General features: G+C 43.5%; 1 protein-coding gene across 1 annotated transcript in view; it reads right to left on the bottom strand.

Annotated features, from left to right (window-relative positions):
• Nucleotides 1–4,745: 4,745 nt before the first annotated feature.
• EXOC4 (exocyst complex component 4) overlaps nt 4,746–15,025 on the bottom strand; it is a 746,933-nt gene continuing 736,653 nt past the window's right edge. The window contains exon 18 of the mRNA XM_072784617.1: nt 4,746–6,287. Within this exon, the coding sequence (XP_072640718.1) occupies nt 6,050–6,287 (238 nt within the window). The 3' untranslated portion in view covers nt 4,746–6,049. The remainder of the gene's footprint in view (nt 6,288–15,025) is intronic.

Genomic DNA, 15,025 nt, shown 5'->3' with positions numbered 1-15,025 from the left:
AAAATAAAATCTTTAAAAAAAGAAGAAGAAGAAAGGGAGTGGATGGGAGAGAGCATTCGGGACACTCTCTTAAGCAGGCTACTGACTTGAAAGGTCCAGGCCCTGCCCGTGGTGGGCAGGAAAACAGACTGTGGATCTGAAGCCAAGCGGGGAGAACCGTCCCACCTGCAGTGTTACCTCCAGTGCTGGGAGGGGGCAGGTTGTGGATTCCGTGCAGCTCGGACCCGCACGGCTCACTGTGGCCCCAGCCGGCAGGACCTTGGGTGGGGGTTACTGCGGGGTGTGCCTGCGGAGACTGGGCACAGGGGCCTGAAGGTGAGCACGCACACAGATGATGATCCTGCCTTCACCCCCATTCTCCTGATGTGCTCCCCCTGCAGGGGCACGCTGACACAACCCAAAGGAAGGGAAGCCTCATCCCTACCCTCCCTCCGGGAAACCGCAAAGTTACCGCAGTTAAGGCTTTTTTTTTTCAGTTAAGGTTTTTGCTGAGAGTGGTTAAGTGGGAGCTCAGAGCTAGATTTTATGTATTTATTTATAAGATGTTTTATTTATTTATTCATGAGACACACACAGAGAGAGGCAGAGACACAGGCAGAGAGAGAAGCAGGCTCCATGCAGGGAGCCCCATGCGGGACTCGATCCCAGGACCTGGGATCATGCCCTGAGCCAAAGGCAGACACTAAACTGTTGAGCCACTCAAGCACTAGATTTGATTTAGAGGGAAAAAAAGACATTTTTCTCACCTCAGATTCCTAGATCAGCTTACGAACTTATTTTAGGGATGCCCGCCCTATCTGACATCACTCTGCAGAGGCAGGAAGGGGCACTGCACACTCAAACCCCAGGCAGAAGGCCAATGGCTCTGTGAAGGCCTGGTCCCTAAAAGGCACGGGAGCTTCAGAGTTTGATGAGATGCACACAATACACTGGCAGGCAGTGAGTGTGAATCCGCTAACAGCTCAAAGGGAAGCCGACTCTGGAGGGCAACTGTCCTGGGCTGGGGACAGGCTCAACAAAAGGACAGGCTCCTGACCACTGCTGTCTGGTGGCTTCAGGCTTCCAAGCACAACAAAGCAGCATCCCGGGCCCCGCCCCGCAGATCCCAGGCCTTTCTGACACTGAGTCCCCACAAAGGGGCAGCCCACTTACGCCACATCCACAGAGCAGGTTTTCTAGATCTTGGGTTAACAGCTCCTCAAAGAAACAGATAAGATATTATTATTAGAATCTGAGTATTTATGATGCTTATGTAATATTATATGCCAGGCACTGAACACCTCTCTTACTTTATACAGCAACCCTGTGGGATAGGAGTTATGGTTATCATCATTATTATTAGCCCATTTCACAGATGAGGAAGCTGAAACTTAGGGCATTTAATAGCTTATACAACAGCAAACCACTGATATGTAAGGCTGGGGTGACATTCTGAGCCAAGGTACACAGAGGATTCTTTTTATTTTTTTAAGATTTTATTTAAATTCAAGTTAGTTAACAGATAGTGTATTATTGGTTCTAGGGGTAGAATTTAGTGATTCATCAGTTGCATATACACCCAGTGCTCCTCACACCAAGTGCCCTCCTTAATGCCCAGCTCCCAGTTACTCCATCCCCCCACTCAAGGCACAGAGGATTTAAAAACCTGAGCATTTAGTCCCCTGCCTCAGGGCTCCAGCCTTTGGTCCAGGTATGTATGGGTCATCTTCAGCCTCCAGCTGGCTGGGCCCAGCCCCTGGGCCGAGGGTTCTTGTGTCCAAGAATCTTGCAGGTATATCGGTGTATTGGCCACAGGGACCTGAGGAGCAGCAATGGACAGTGGGAAGGACAGTCTTAGATTCAGTCTGGGAATGGTTCCCTCTGGGGGCTGTAGGAGAGGATGTGGAATGTCACTTGGAGCTCTAATGAAACATGTGAGGGTCTCCCCTTTGCCCCAAGGAATGAGAAGAGGAGTGCCAAGCGCGCACTCTGGCATGGGCACTGTCTGCACCGTGTCTCACTGTGAGCCTTGGTTCCTTCTGCAAAGTAGGGATGATAAGAGTAACAGTCTCATAGGATTTTTTTTGAGGGTTAAATGGAATGATGTGGTAAAGCATTTAGCATAGCATCTGACACATATGAGGGGTTCAGTAAGTGATACCTAAAATAACATAATAGCAATCATAAAAATAATTGCAAAAAAAAAAAACAGGTGCTGTTTTCCCGATCGCTCAACAGTAAATAACCTTGTGAAAGAAAGCTTGGCCTGGTAGGTAAGTAAGTTTGGGATGGACAGATTGCCAGTTTTTCTCCACTGACACTATGTATTGCAAAGTCATCAGGCATCTGAGGCCACATTTCTAAAAGGGATTGAATATAACAGGAGCTGCGCTCACCTGACAGCTTCTAACCTCATTTTTTTTTCATTTGCAAGAAAAATATATATATATATTGCATGAAAATATATACAGAAGCTGTATATACATTTTAAAAAAACATAGGCAACCTTAACAGGTCACCGCATCCCCAGGCTCCCAGGGGTTCCTGCTCCAGGTGTGCCAATGTCCCGGCAATATTTTCAATTACACACCCAAGCCTTTGGCGGGGATCTTGGAGCAACCCCTCACACTGGGCACATTTCCTCAACCTCACACCTAGCCCCATTAGCAGAGTCTTCTCAAGTGTTCGCCTCTGCGTTCACTTTTAAAGCAATCTCCAGCTTGGTGGCAGTGGCTTGTGCATCTCATTACGCTCCTGATAATTAGCTGTATCTCATTACAGCCCAGCCCCCATTGGAGAAGGATCAGTTGTTTTCAGGTGGAAACCGGTGGTGGGCCTCTTACGGCACCTCTTCAAAATTCCAGGCCGGCTCTGCCTCCGCCAAATTAGGACAAGCCCTTCCAGCTGCATACACTTCATTACAGCGTCCATTTCAGAAAAAGACTCTGCTGCATTTCACATCTGGTCACATGCTTATTAATGATGTACTTCTTATAACAACTATGCCTAATTAGGACAGAGCCGAGACCTTTGCTGAGCCAAGTCTCTGTTTTCTTCTTGATACCTCATTACCCTCCTTCCAAATTACGCCCAATTTGTTTTCCATCCCTGCCCCATTAAGACAATTGCTCTCAGGTGTGTGTATTTCGGCACAAACCTCTGCTTTTTCAGGCACAATCTTGCTGATTGGGACACTCCTTGTTTTCACATGCTATCCTGCTCAGGGGACAGCTACTTTGCGGGCTTCTCACTATGTTTGCCTCCAGTGGAGTCAAGCCCAGCTACAGCTTTGTCCAGGCCTCTACTAACCTTTCTGTGCCCCGGTGCTAGGAGGCAGCCAACAGCTATGCTCTGGGGTAAGAATCCAGAACACGATGACCTCAGGACATTCATGGAACCTGTGAGGCTGGCATCCATGTGTTCCATCAACAAATAGTAAAGGGTCAATGAACTTCCAGGCTCTGGCTAGCCAAGAGGGGCACACAGTCCCGAGCTTCCAGAGGGCAAGGCTCAGAAGAAAGCAGCAGAGGGTCAGACTAAAGATGTCAGTCTTCAATCCTAGGAGATGTCTTGCTAAATGAAAGGGTGGTCTTGGTGGATTGAGTGGCAAATATAAACTCTGGGGAGGGCAAGATCAGAGTAGAAGTTGTGTCACCTGAGCCCTGTAACAGGCCATTACATCTCTTGACTGAATGAATGCAGTGACGCTAAGATCTTCATGGATAGGACTTGACTGGAAGATCATTGGGTTTGGTGGCCAATTCCACTTGGCTATATTTGAGAGTTTCACCCCAAGCTATTGGAAACATAAATTAATGATGGTCAGGCTGAGGAAATATTCAGGCAAGAATGAGGTTCTGGTCAGGGGCTGGGGCTTCTGTGAAGGAAGTTCCTCCATCTGCATCCATTCGACCATCCATTACTGAACAGGACACTGGTTGTCCCCGACCTGTTAAAAAATGAGTGATGTGCCATCCTACAGAGAAATCTATGCCTTGAATGTCTTGGAAAAAGAGGCACAGATCACTTTTTGTCTGTACAAAACTCACATTTTTCAATCCTCTCATTATTGTAGCCGAAGCTGGGATGCTACTTTTCTAAATGCTCCCCCGCAGCAGCCCATCTGCCACTTCTGCTGGTTCTCAGTGTTTTGGCATTCTCCTCACTCCAAACCCATGTCCCTTTCCACATCCAATAAAACCTGTCTTAAGCACTCACCAATTCCACCCCTGGTTCTTCTGGCATCCATGTGACCACCCCAGGGTTCTTTACCTGGCGTGGAAGGAAGGAGGAGGAAAGGTACAGGAGCTACGTTGAGAAGCCATGGCCACTAAGAGGAGGCCTCCAAACCAAAGGGGTCGGCTCTAAGTTCCCTCATCCCTCTTCTCCCACCCCCATTTCTTGGGTAGACAACTTTCCCATAATGTTGTTAGTTCCATGGTTCTCTCCTACATGGATTCAACTTCTTTCTGACCAGGCCTCTGAAGCGCACAGATTTACAGTATTCCTTCCAGAACTGTCTGGAAAACCATCTTCCAGCTGACTGCTGAACTCCCACTGTCGGTCCTGATTTCTAACTCAGCCGTGAGTGTACATCTGTTAGGGTTGTGGTTAGAGGCCAGTGGCCATAGTGTCTTCAAGGTAGATAAAGCGGTGCCCTCCCTCACTGTCTAGACTCTGCCCCTAGGCTTAGCAGTATTTGGCCCATATTAGGCCCTCAGGGAATGTTTATTGAATAAAGAATACAAGAAAAACAACACACAACATTTCAGCTTCTCAAAACATTCTTTAATTTTCTGCTTTTGCCACCAAGACCAGAGCTATACCAACAGGTGCACAATTTTGGACCATCACGATGTGAGGCATGGCCGTGTATGATCAAAGTCCTTCCTACTGTCCTCTCCATGTGTTTCCAAGGTGTGTCCCGGTCAGTGCATTGCTTTCTCCTGTGACATATCAACCATGGGTAGCAGGAGTGCTTGGAGACTTGGGGGCAGTGGCGGGGTCCAGCGTGCCAGGAGAGGTGAGCACCCAAACTACCCAGGAACACAGACTCAGCTGGTGGGTTGAGGTTGAATATCACGCTGTCCCACCTTCCATGCACTCAGCTGGACCGGGGCTACTTTCTATGGTGAGAAAGACCCAGGGGCTGACACCCAGAGCAAGTAAGCATCTAAGAATCACTCACACCCAAACAATGTTTAACTGAGAATGAAAGCTCTCCACCTATTATTTTCTCTTGGAAAGTAGAGGCTAAAAAAAAAAAAAAAAAAAAAAAAAAAATCAAGAAGAGGGTGGATTGCCTTTCATTCTTCCATTTCTGTGATTCAATGGCGCTTTGTTTTGATGCAGCGAAGTAAAGACGAAAAGGCAATACATCGACTATAACCTGTGTATAAGCTACTGCATACAAAACTCTCCCAGGGACTGAGATAAAAGCACTTTTCCCCCAAGCTCAGAAGACATCCTGTTTTGGTTAGGGAAACCTGTTGCAACCTACAGCCAGCTGAGAAGCCACTGATTTGACCTTGGCAAGAGACACAGAAAGCAATGCACATCCGCTCATCTCACCGAATTGTAAACTGACAGGGTCGAGAGAGTAAAAATCTCCTGTTTGCATAAGAGGACCCTACGAAGTGTTCTAGGAGGGGACTACAATTTAGGGAATGGTCTGCTTTCCAACGATTGCTGGGCAGTAGTAATTTGTGCATTCATTTTTTTCAGAGTCCAATCTGATACAACCTTCCTCCCATCCCACCCAGGGAACTCAACCCTTTGGAGCCAACTGCGCTCGAGCAGATGTTAAATCAAAACATTCTGTACTGCGGACTCCCTTTAGAGATTATATGAAAAGCCCAAATGAAAGAGACCCCCCCCAAAAAAAAATGAAAGAAAAGAAAAAAAGAGAAAATCCTCATGCTTTCTCTCCACTAAAGCATCAGGGTAGAGAAAAGCAAGTCTGCTCCAAATATACCAAATAACATGGCAGAGAAAGCAGGAGGTATGACTAAGTAAACAAACTTGGTGGCTCCCCCCCACCTCCCACCCCCACCCCCAGCAGTGCGCTTGATTAAACCGTGGTTATTTTCTTATCCTTGGTGGCTTGCTTGATGGCAGCCTGCTCGCAGATGATCTCCTTGAGCCGCTGCAGCCTCATGTTCTGGGTGGTCTGGTCTCCCACCCCGGTCTGACTGCGGTGCAGCAAGGTCAGGGCGTGGATGTATTCTAGCTCCGTGTACTTCACGCCCTGGTCCACCACCAGGTTCAGGAGCTCGTCGGCTGTGTTGTACAGCATCTCATAATACTGCCTGAGGAAGCAAGAGGGGACACTGTTCACCATCTCCACTGTCAGCCGTTTAGATGGTTTTAGGTGGAATGAATAACCTGGTGATAAATCCTTATTCAGTAAGCATCTATTGATCGCCAGACTTGTTCTGGGCCCTACAAATATAATGGGGAGCAAGACAAGAACCATCTCTATTTTCTTGGAGCTCACTGGAGCTTGCTTCATGAGAATAGGTCTAAATGGAGACTCAGGAGACCTCAAATCTTTCAGGATCTCAGTTTGAGATTTGCCCTAAGGTTACATTTACCTAGGAAGATCCAAAGAAAAAGAAGTAGGAACAGAGCCAAGAGGGAGGGAAATAATCATCTGGCAGGCACCGTGAAAGCTGTTTTTGTCTTATTCAGTCCCTCTTTGGTTCCACTTATTCATTGGAGGCTCTTTGAAATGTCTGGTTTTCTCCTCCAAAGGTGGGATAATAATAGTACCTATCTCCTAGGGTTATGGGAAGAATTAATTCATCCACATAAGCACTTGGAATAGGGCCTGACAAACATACATGCTCCATAAATATTAGCTGTTATTATCAGAAATAATAATAATGTAATGATAGTAATGGAAGTATACAATGATGAGCAAGACATGGCCTCTCTCCTCAAATAGCTCCGAGACAAGTTGGAAAGATAATGAAAAGTAGGGAAATAATGGTTGCATTTTTATTGACAAAGTTCATTTCCATGTATTGTGTCATGTAACCCTCACTATACCTAGGGAGCTATTATTCACTTTTTTCAGATAAGGAAACTGAAGCATAGCCAAGTTACAGGATTTGTCCAGTGTCCCAAAGAAATGAGGGGCTGTGGCAGGATATGCACCCAAGTTTCTGACTCTCGGTCCAATGCTCCTTCTTCATGGAAACAGACAAAAACATGTTCCAAGTGACATGAGGAAGGATAAATATTATAGATTTATAGCAGAGGAAGGAGAAATCCCACCATTCTGAGGGAAGGGTGTAGAATCAAGGAAGGCTTCGTATGGGGTATGATATTGTCAGGCAGGTCTTCCAGGCAGGGAATTCTAGATTAAGGGAAAAGAGAGGAGCAGAAGTGAGACTCCTTCTGGGAAGAGGAATCTGGTTAGCCTGGGCAGTGTGGCTGAACAGCAGAGTTGTGGGGAAAGGTAGCTGAAGCCAGAAGGTGGGCTGTTTGACATCAGGCTAGTTAAATTAATAAAGAACTTTGACTTCATCAAGTCAGTAGAGGACCTCTCTCCTTCACCTCCCAAGGTTCTTTTTTTTTTTTTTTAATTTTCTTTTCTTTTTTTTTTTAATTTTTATTTATTTATGATAGTCACACACACAGAGAGAGAGAGAGAGGCAGAGACACAGGCAGAGAGAGAAGCAGGCTCCATGCACCGGGAGCCCGACGTGGGATTCGATCCCGGGTCTCCAGGATCGCGCCCTGGGCCAAAGGCAGGCGCCAAACCGCTGTGCCACCCAGGGATCCCACCTCCCAAGGTTCTATCGAGAGCACAAACACCATGCAAGTTGTGCTTCTGGAAGGTTAAGGTGACAGGTACATACAATGGTTTGGGAGGGGATAAGCTATAATGCTAGCAAAAAGTTGTGGACTTGAGATCCATTCGGCTGCAAGGCCATTGGCCTAGGTGGAGAGAAGAGAAGTACCAGTAAAAGAAACATGCATTACACTGAGTCTTCAGTGCAGAGAGATGGGGAAGGCAGGAGTCAAGAAAGGAGAATACAGCCACTTGCCCTTCTTGAAACCAACATTATGCCACCACTATCCCTTCACTGAGTCTACACTGAGGCTCAGACTTGCACATTTACTACAAATTACCCAAGAGGTAAAGTTCAGGGCAGGCTCTGGGCCCCACGATGTCATCACAGTTGGTTAGACAAAGAACAGAGAAGCCTTTCCAGACACAGTTTACTTCCTTCTCTCTTCTGGGCAGGAAAGGCAGCTTTGCCTCAGTGAAGGGAGGCAGACCAAGGCAAAAGGCCCAAAGCAACTCCAGAAATGAAGGGATCTTGCAGATCTATCAGGATCATTGGACTTGAGTCTTGAATTTGTTTCTTGTTCATCAGGAATATCTTGAAGAAAAGAATACCCTCTGGGAGAAGTAAGCTATCCTTATACTGAGGAATATATTCTGGGAGCTCATAATTTCAAGGATATTTTATATCAATTGTTGCTACAATGGGAATATGCTCAGGGAGGGTGTTGGTGTCTTTTCACATGGCTAGCTCCTTTTCCTGCTCTGCTAAATCTCCTTTTCTAATTAACATACCCTTTAAAAAAATACACTTTCACAAATATTTCCTAAATAGAGGCAGGAATAATAAGTGCTCATCTTCTGTGGGCAAGTTTATGAGTGACTGCAGGCAGCAAATGGCTCAATATTCTTGTGCAGAGGGTCCTCGTGGGGTTACTTTTCTGTAAATGAGTGTTCACTTTAACCTGGAACCACATGTTTAGAAATCACTGGTCAAGGTAACCTTGAATGTAGACAGAGGTACTTCTAATAGAAGAGGCAAATTAACTCCAACTTGCAGGCTTTTGGGAGGCCAGTATCAGATATGGTCAGGAACCTTGCTGAAGCTTCACATTCAGCTTAAAACCCATGAGAACTACCTATACTACACGATAAATCTGTTGTAACTTAAAAATACAATTTGCAAGAAAAACTTGATGATGTAGGGAAATGCATCATATTTATCCTATGGCTTCGCATGTCTCTTGACATACTGTGGCTTCCTGAGAACAGCCCCTGTTTTGAGAAATGAGGCCCTGCATCATCTAATTTGCGTTCCCTCTGATGCACAGGGGAGGGAGAGGGCTGCCGTTTGGGAAATGACCTAAGAACACATTTTAAAACTTGGTCAAGAAGAACACATGTTTGAATCTAGACTTCTCAAGTGGAATGATAGAGAGGTTGGGGCTTATGATTCTTTCAAACCTAGAAGGTACATGACGGCTGCGGTTCTTGACTGGTGGTTCTCCAACTAGAAAGTGCTTGGGGGGCTTATGAAAAGTGCAGATTCCTCAGGATTCACCTCAGCTATTGTGATTCCCAAAGGTCCAGAACCAGCTGGGACTCTGACCCAGAGTCTCTCTGGTGTGGGAAGAGTTACAGAACCATTCCCATCTCCTTGAGCCAAGGTCCTAAACACATTAGGGAGGGAGACAGAAGCAGTAAGTGGGTGGTGATGCTTTTCACTGAGATTAAACCAAAAGAATTGGGTTTCTTTGTATTATGCTATTGATATTTTCATCATTTATCTTAAGAAGTAACATTGAGCCCATTTAGCCACATGAAATTGGATTTCTTTTGAAAAATCTGATGAATTGTTTCCAGGGATACTGGCTGGTTTTCAACAGGGACCACTGTTCCATGCTGGGAGCAAACAAGAAAACAAAGATGCCTGGATTTCTAGTCCTAGATCCTCCAGTGTGATAAGTGATAAAGGGCGCACCTCTTAAGTCCTTAACGTTTCAATATCCTCTGTGCAATGAAGACCCTTATAAATCCCAGAATGACACTCTGAAGTGGACTCAGAGACGGAAAGAGTCCTCAAGAGCCTCGGATGAACAGTGTCCCAGAATTGCAAAGCTGAGTTATTAAACAAAATCGACAGGTAACTGATGGTGTATTTTCTGTAGTTAGGGGAAAAAATTACCCATAACCACAATGATATATTAGGTCATAAGGAAACATAAATATTTAAAGATGGAATGAAATTCATTCATCTTGCAGAATAGTACCCAGCAGCAAAGACTACTCTAAATCAGCCTAGCAACAGTTGTAACTAGAGGTAGAGAAAGGGTGCTACAAGGTGCCCCAAGGAGAAAATACGAAAATACCCCAAACTACAATTAGAATGGGCTTCTATGATAAACACAGACACGCTGAAATGAAATCATGTAACCCAATTGGAATAAATAATTTACCAGCACTTATTGAGGCTCCAGGAAAATGAAAGCTTGATCTTTATCATCAAGCATTACAATAGCAGCCATGGCTTCCAGGCATCACGTTTTGTATTAGATAGCATTTAGCTGCTGGGATGGGATCAGTGAACACACATTTGATTTAGGCCTTTTGTGGCTCATGACTTGTACAGCAAGCCCCTAACGTGCGGGGACCAATTGCCAGACGTGGACCAAATACCTATTCTGGAAACCAGAGTTCCAGAAGGTCGCCCTGATGGGTGGAGCATTCCACAAGGAGGTGGTTTCCTCCCGTGGTTTCTCTCTCTTTGCTGTGTACCTCTGGGCAGCAGTTCCCAAAGTGGCCTGCGTGGAGAGGGAGGCAGGTGGGGACAGAACAGTGGGGTGATGTCACACAGACTGGTCTCCCGCACCCAGTCCAGAATATGACAGCATCCATACTCTGTTCTGGTGTGAGATGGATTATTTTCTCATGCCTTCTTCATGCTTCCCTTTTCAATGGTCTGTTCTTCCCTTGCTTTTTTCCTTCTTACCTTTATTTTAATGGTACCAAACCACAACTCTTGGTCCCCATTGATTGTGTTGGCAAATATTTACCCAAGTGAGGTCATGTAGGGCATGTTGCTTAATTGGGCAGATCTTTTAAAAGTTTTTTTTTTTTCTTTTAAAAGTTTTAAAACGAAGTTTGTTATATCTTTCTCTGATTGGGAAATTAATATACATGTCATATAGACTATATGGACTAAACACAAAGATTAAGCAGAAAAGAAAGATTACTCCAATAATTCCATGATAAAGACAAACTGCATTTTCACATTTCCTTCTAGTTTTTGTTTTGCATATGTAATGTTCTACCAATTTCTCTATTACAGTTGAAATATTTAGGTTGACAGACTATTGAACACTTTGTTTTCAATTTTAAACATTTTTTTTTCCCCTGAGGATAGATTTCTTTTTTTTTTCTCTTTCTTTTTTTTATTTTTTTATTTTTTTTATTTTTTTATTTATGATAGTCACAGAGAGAGAGAGAGAGAGGCAGAGACACAGGCAGAGGGAGAAGCAGGCTCCATGCACCGGGAGCCCGATGTGGGATTCGATCCCGGGTCTCCAGGATCGCGCCCTGGGCCAAAGGCAGGCGCCAAACCGCTGCGCCACCCAGGGATCCCTGAGGATAGATTTCTAAAGCAGATTTAGTCAAAGTATAATGTTTAGGACTTTGGCAATGCTGCTATCTAAAAAAGCTGCATCAATTTATCTTCCTACCAACAACATATGACAGCACCTACCTCATGTTTTTTTTTAACATACATGAAGCTTAAACATTTTTTTACCTACTTATTGGTTTTTAATGTACATAGGTCTATACATACATATAAGTAAGTTGTTGATACTTTTGTATATTTTGAGTATGCATCTTATTTAAGAGCTCTTCAGAAATTTCCATAAGCAACAAACCAGGACCATCCTAGTCTCTCATCCCTGGTTCTACCTCCTACTCTGCCATACTCATCGTAAACGTTATCACTGCGTCTCTGAAAGCTATTGCAAATAGTTTCAGCTCTCTTCTCTGTAAATTGAGGAAAGAAAGCCCCAATAAAACCAGCTATTCCCACACAGCAACTGTCATTCTTGGACCCGCAGGCAGTCCAGAAAGTCTGGGGGTGGAGGTAGAAAGAAGGTGCTAACTGGGGGCTGTCCACAGTCCCTGGGGAAGGCTTTGCCATCTGCCTCCCTTTACAGAGTGGGGTCCACAGTCCTAAATCCCTGAACAAAAACTGTATTTTCCATGGCTACATAGCTATATCTCATGCTGGATGTTAGAATCTGTCTTGATTGAGATGCTATTAATAATAATGTCTAAATTTTAGGTACCCTGGCAATTCACCCCTTTGAAGTAGCTACTGTAATCATCCACACTGCACAGATGAGCAAGCTGAACTATCTGGCTAAGGCCTCAAAATCAAGGACTTTGAACCCTGTACTCACTCCAAAGCCACATAATACAGAATGGAGGCTGTAAAAAGCCAAAGTACTAATTGCAAAGAAAAATTGTGTAGCAAATTTTAGTCATGACTCAGGTAATATGGACAAAATAAAATTCACTAATTCAACTCTCTGCCTTCCATTTTAACGGCACAAGCCAGTATTTCGGCAACTCAAAATTCATTTACACACTTTGTAGTTATATTTGAACAACACTGGATTTAATCTCGGAATTCAGCACTCTAAAACAAATAATGAAGTCACGTTGTCAAGTCAGCATTCAAAAGTTACAGAAGAGTTTTGGCTTTTTCATTTTGTCACCTATTTCTCACTTTTTTTCCAAAAGTTGGCTGCCCTTCTGATGGATTATTCCTTGAGGAAGAGGGATAATTAAGTAATGTCATTGTGAAGCCTTTCTCGTCTAGTCCTTCCTGAGATAATGACAGTAATAACGTCAACAAGAGAATTAGGCTCTGAAGTGGACTTCTTAAATTTAAGTTTTGAAGGACGAAAATTTTACCTGAATATAACTTAGTATTGACAGTAGCCCTCCCCACATTCTTTTTAGCCAACAGTTGCAGCATTTTGAGAACTTTAAAAAAAAAAAAAAAACAACCCAGTAATAGATGGGTCACTAAACTGCTGGGTAAAACATTCAATTCCGGTTTTCTCTTTTCACTCAATAGCATACATGGTAATAAAAAGGGAAATGGAAAAAGAGAAAAGAAAGGAACTGAATAATCTATAAACTAGATAATCATCCCATAAATAATTAAGAGGTAGTTACAGGAGAAAGACTTAGAGAAGTAAATATTCAAGAGATCAAGTAAGCTCAGATTCTGGTTAAGTCTTTCACTCTCCACTAACCAGTTGTGTGACCTTGGGCAAAGGCTGTTGGTTCTTTGGACTTCTGCTCCTATACAGAAAACAAAGAGGTTAGAGCAGATGCAATTTAAGCATTTCTGAATTTTAAAACCTTTAGAGCATCCTCTGCTTGCTCCTTTAAAACTATGGGTTTCCATCAGAATTAGCTGCTGGTTTCTCCTGAACCCTGGTAGGTGAGATGCAGCCGTGATTGATTTGGAAATGTTCTGAACAAGTGTAAACTTAGCTCAGATGTGTACTTTCCAGACCAATAATAAAATGGATGGCAATCCTGTGTGTCAGAAGAATAAATTAGTTTATTAAAAAATATAACATAATCGCTCTCATTTATCTTCCCCTTCAAAGAGCTTAGAGTTCATTATATAGACATGATTGAAAATTCTAATTGGAAATAGTGAAAGTTATTTCCATTTCAGGAATGAGGAAACTCAGGGAGAGAAGAGCTAAATACTTTTCGGGGAGTTAGTGGCATAATCAGATTTATGTTCCACAGGGGTAGTTTTTAACATTCCTTGCAACAGATTGTGTGCAGGTTTTTGTTCTGAGCAGGGCATTCCAGAAGAGAAAGTATGGTCTTTAGAAAAGACAGTGTAGAAATTCCCTCAGTTGGTGGCAGTAGGAAATCATTCAAGAGGTAGTGAGAGCCTGAGATCCGCTGCGCAGGCTTGATGGGTCGTCTCCCTACATTTTCTCCATAGAGAGTGGCACACACACCACTGCCTTCATCAACAGCACTAGCTTAAACCCCAGGTACCTGTTGGCCTCGTTCTGATAATCAGCACACTACAGTAGTACAGGGGGGTGTCTCTCCCAAGGAGAGATTAAAAGCTAAAGTTGGCTGTGTTCGTCTTTCTCAGGTCTGTATCCTGATATTTTTGATGGCAGCTGCCAGAGCCTTGCTTTATTTCTCTCCAAAAAACACAACCACTCCAAACAAAGGGATTCCTCGGCGATCATCACTTTTGAGAGGATGACCCTCTCCCAGGCTCACTGAAGGCCCTGAAATGGGAAGAAAATTTCTTCCTGGCCCCTTAACTAGAAATTCTGCTCCCCACCTTCATAACACCTTCTAAATTTGTACTATCTGTGGCTGAAATTTCCTCCGCAACAACTTAAGGATTCATATGTCACTCCCTGCTCCATCAGATAATTTTTTAAATTAAGTTTTCTGCAGCAGAACTAGAGGAAGATCTGCATTTTAAATTTAGTACAATTAAAACTGTGTCTCTTTGGTCTGGCACTGCCTTCGGTCAAACCCCATTTGTATGAATAATTATTCAGTCCATTAAGAAGTCTGTTCAACTCCTTCTCCCATTTTGAAGGTTTTAATAAATATTGATCAGGCACATTTCTGTTTGCACTTGCCAAAGCAATTCTGATGGATTCATCTTCTGATGTTATCAAATAATGAAATATGAAAGAGTGAATAGAATTACCCTCTTGTTCTGTGATTTTTTATTTAGGTCCTTCATTTTACTTTCATAATTGTGTTTGTCTCATACTCCTGTAAATGCTCTTTTGATTATCAAAAGGTGAATCCAGGTTAAGGAGAGTTAGGCTGTGCTGAATATCACTTCAGAGAGTTTTTTTTTTCTTCAATGAAAAACAAAAGATTTATCGAATATCATAGGTTGAAGGAAGGAGATAGTATCATGTACTTTGGTGGTCTCAAAGCCACGTATTGTTTGCCAATTAGCACAAGGCCCTCACACTGTATATTATCTATATTTCCCAGATTAGCAATCTGGGAAAGGGCTGCTGTCATATGCAGAACAAAAATGAATCAGAGGCCCTATGGCTTTTTTAGTTTTATGCATTTATCACCTTTTCAATAAATAATGCAAAGGATTTCTTCAAAAGAAAAGGTAGTATCCTTATCGCTAGTACTTAGGAAGCTCTAATAACATCTTAAAAGTTAATACAGTAA

The sequence above is a fragment of the Canis lupus genome, chromosome 18 (assembly GCF_048164855.1).
Source record: "Canis lupus baileyi chromosome 18, mCanLup2.hap1, whole genome shotgun sequence".
Taxonomy (NCBI): Eukaryota; Metazoa; Chordata; class Mammalia; order Carnivora; family Canidae; genus Canis; species Canis lupus.
This window is presented reverse-complemented; position numbering and strand designations above follow the sequence as displayed.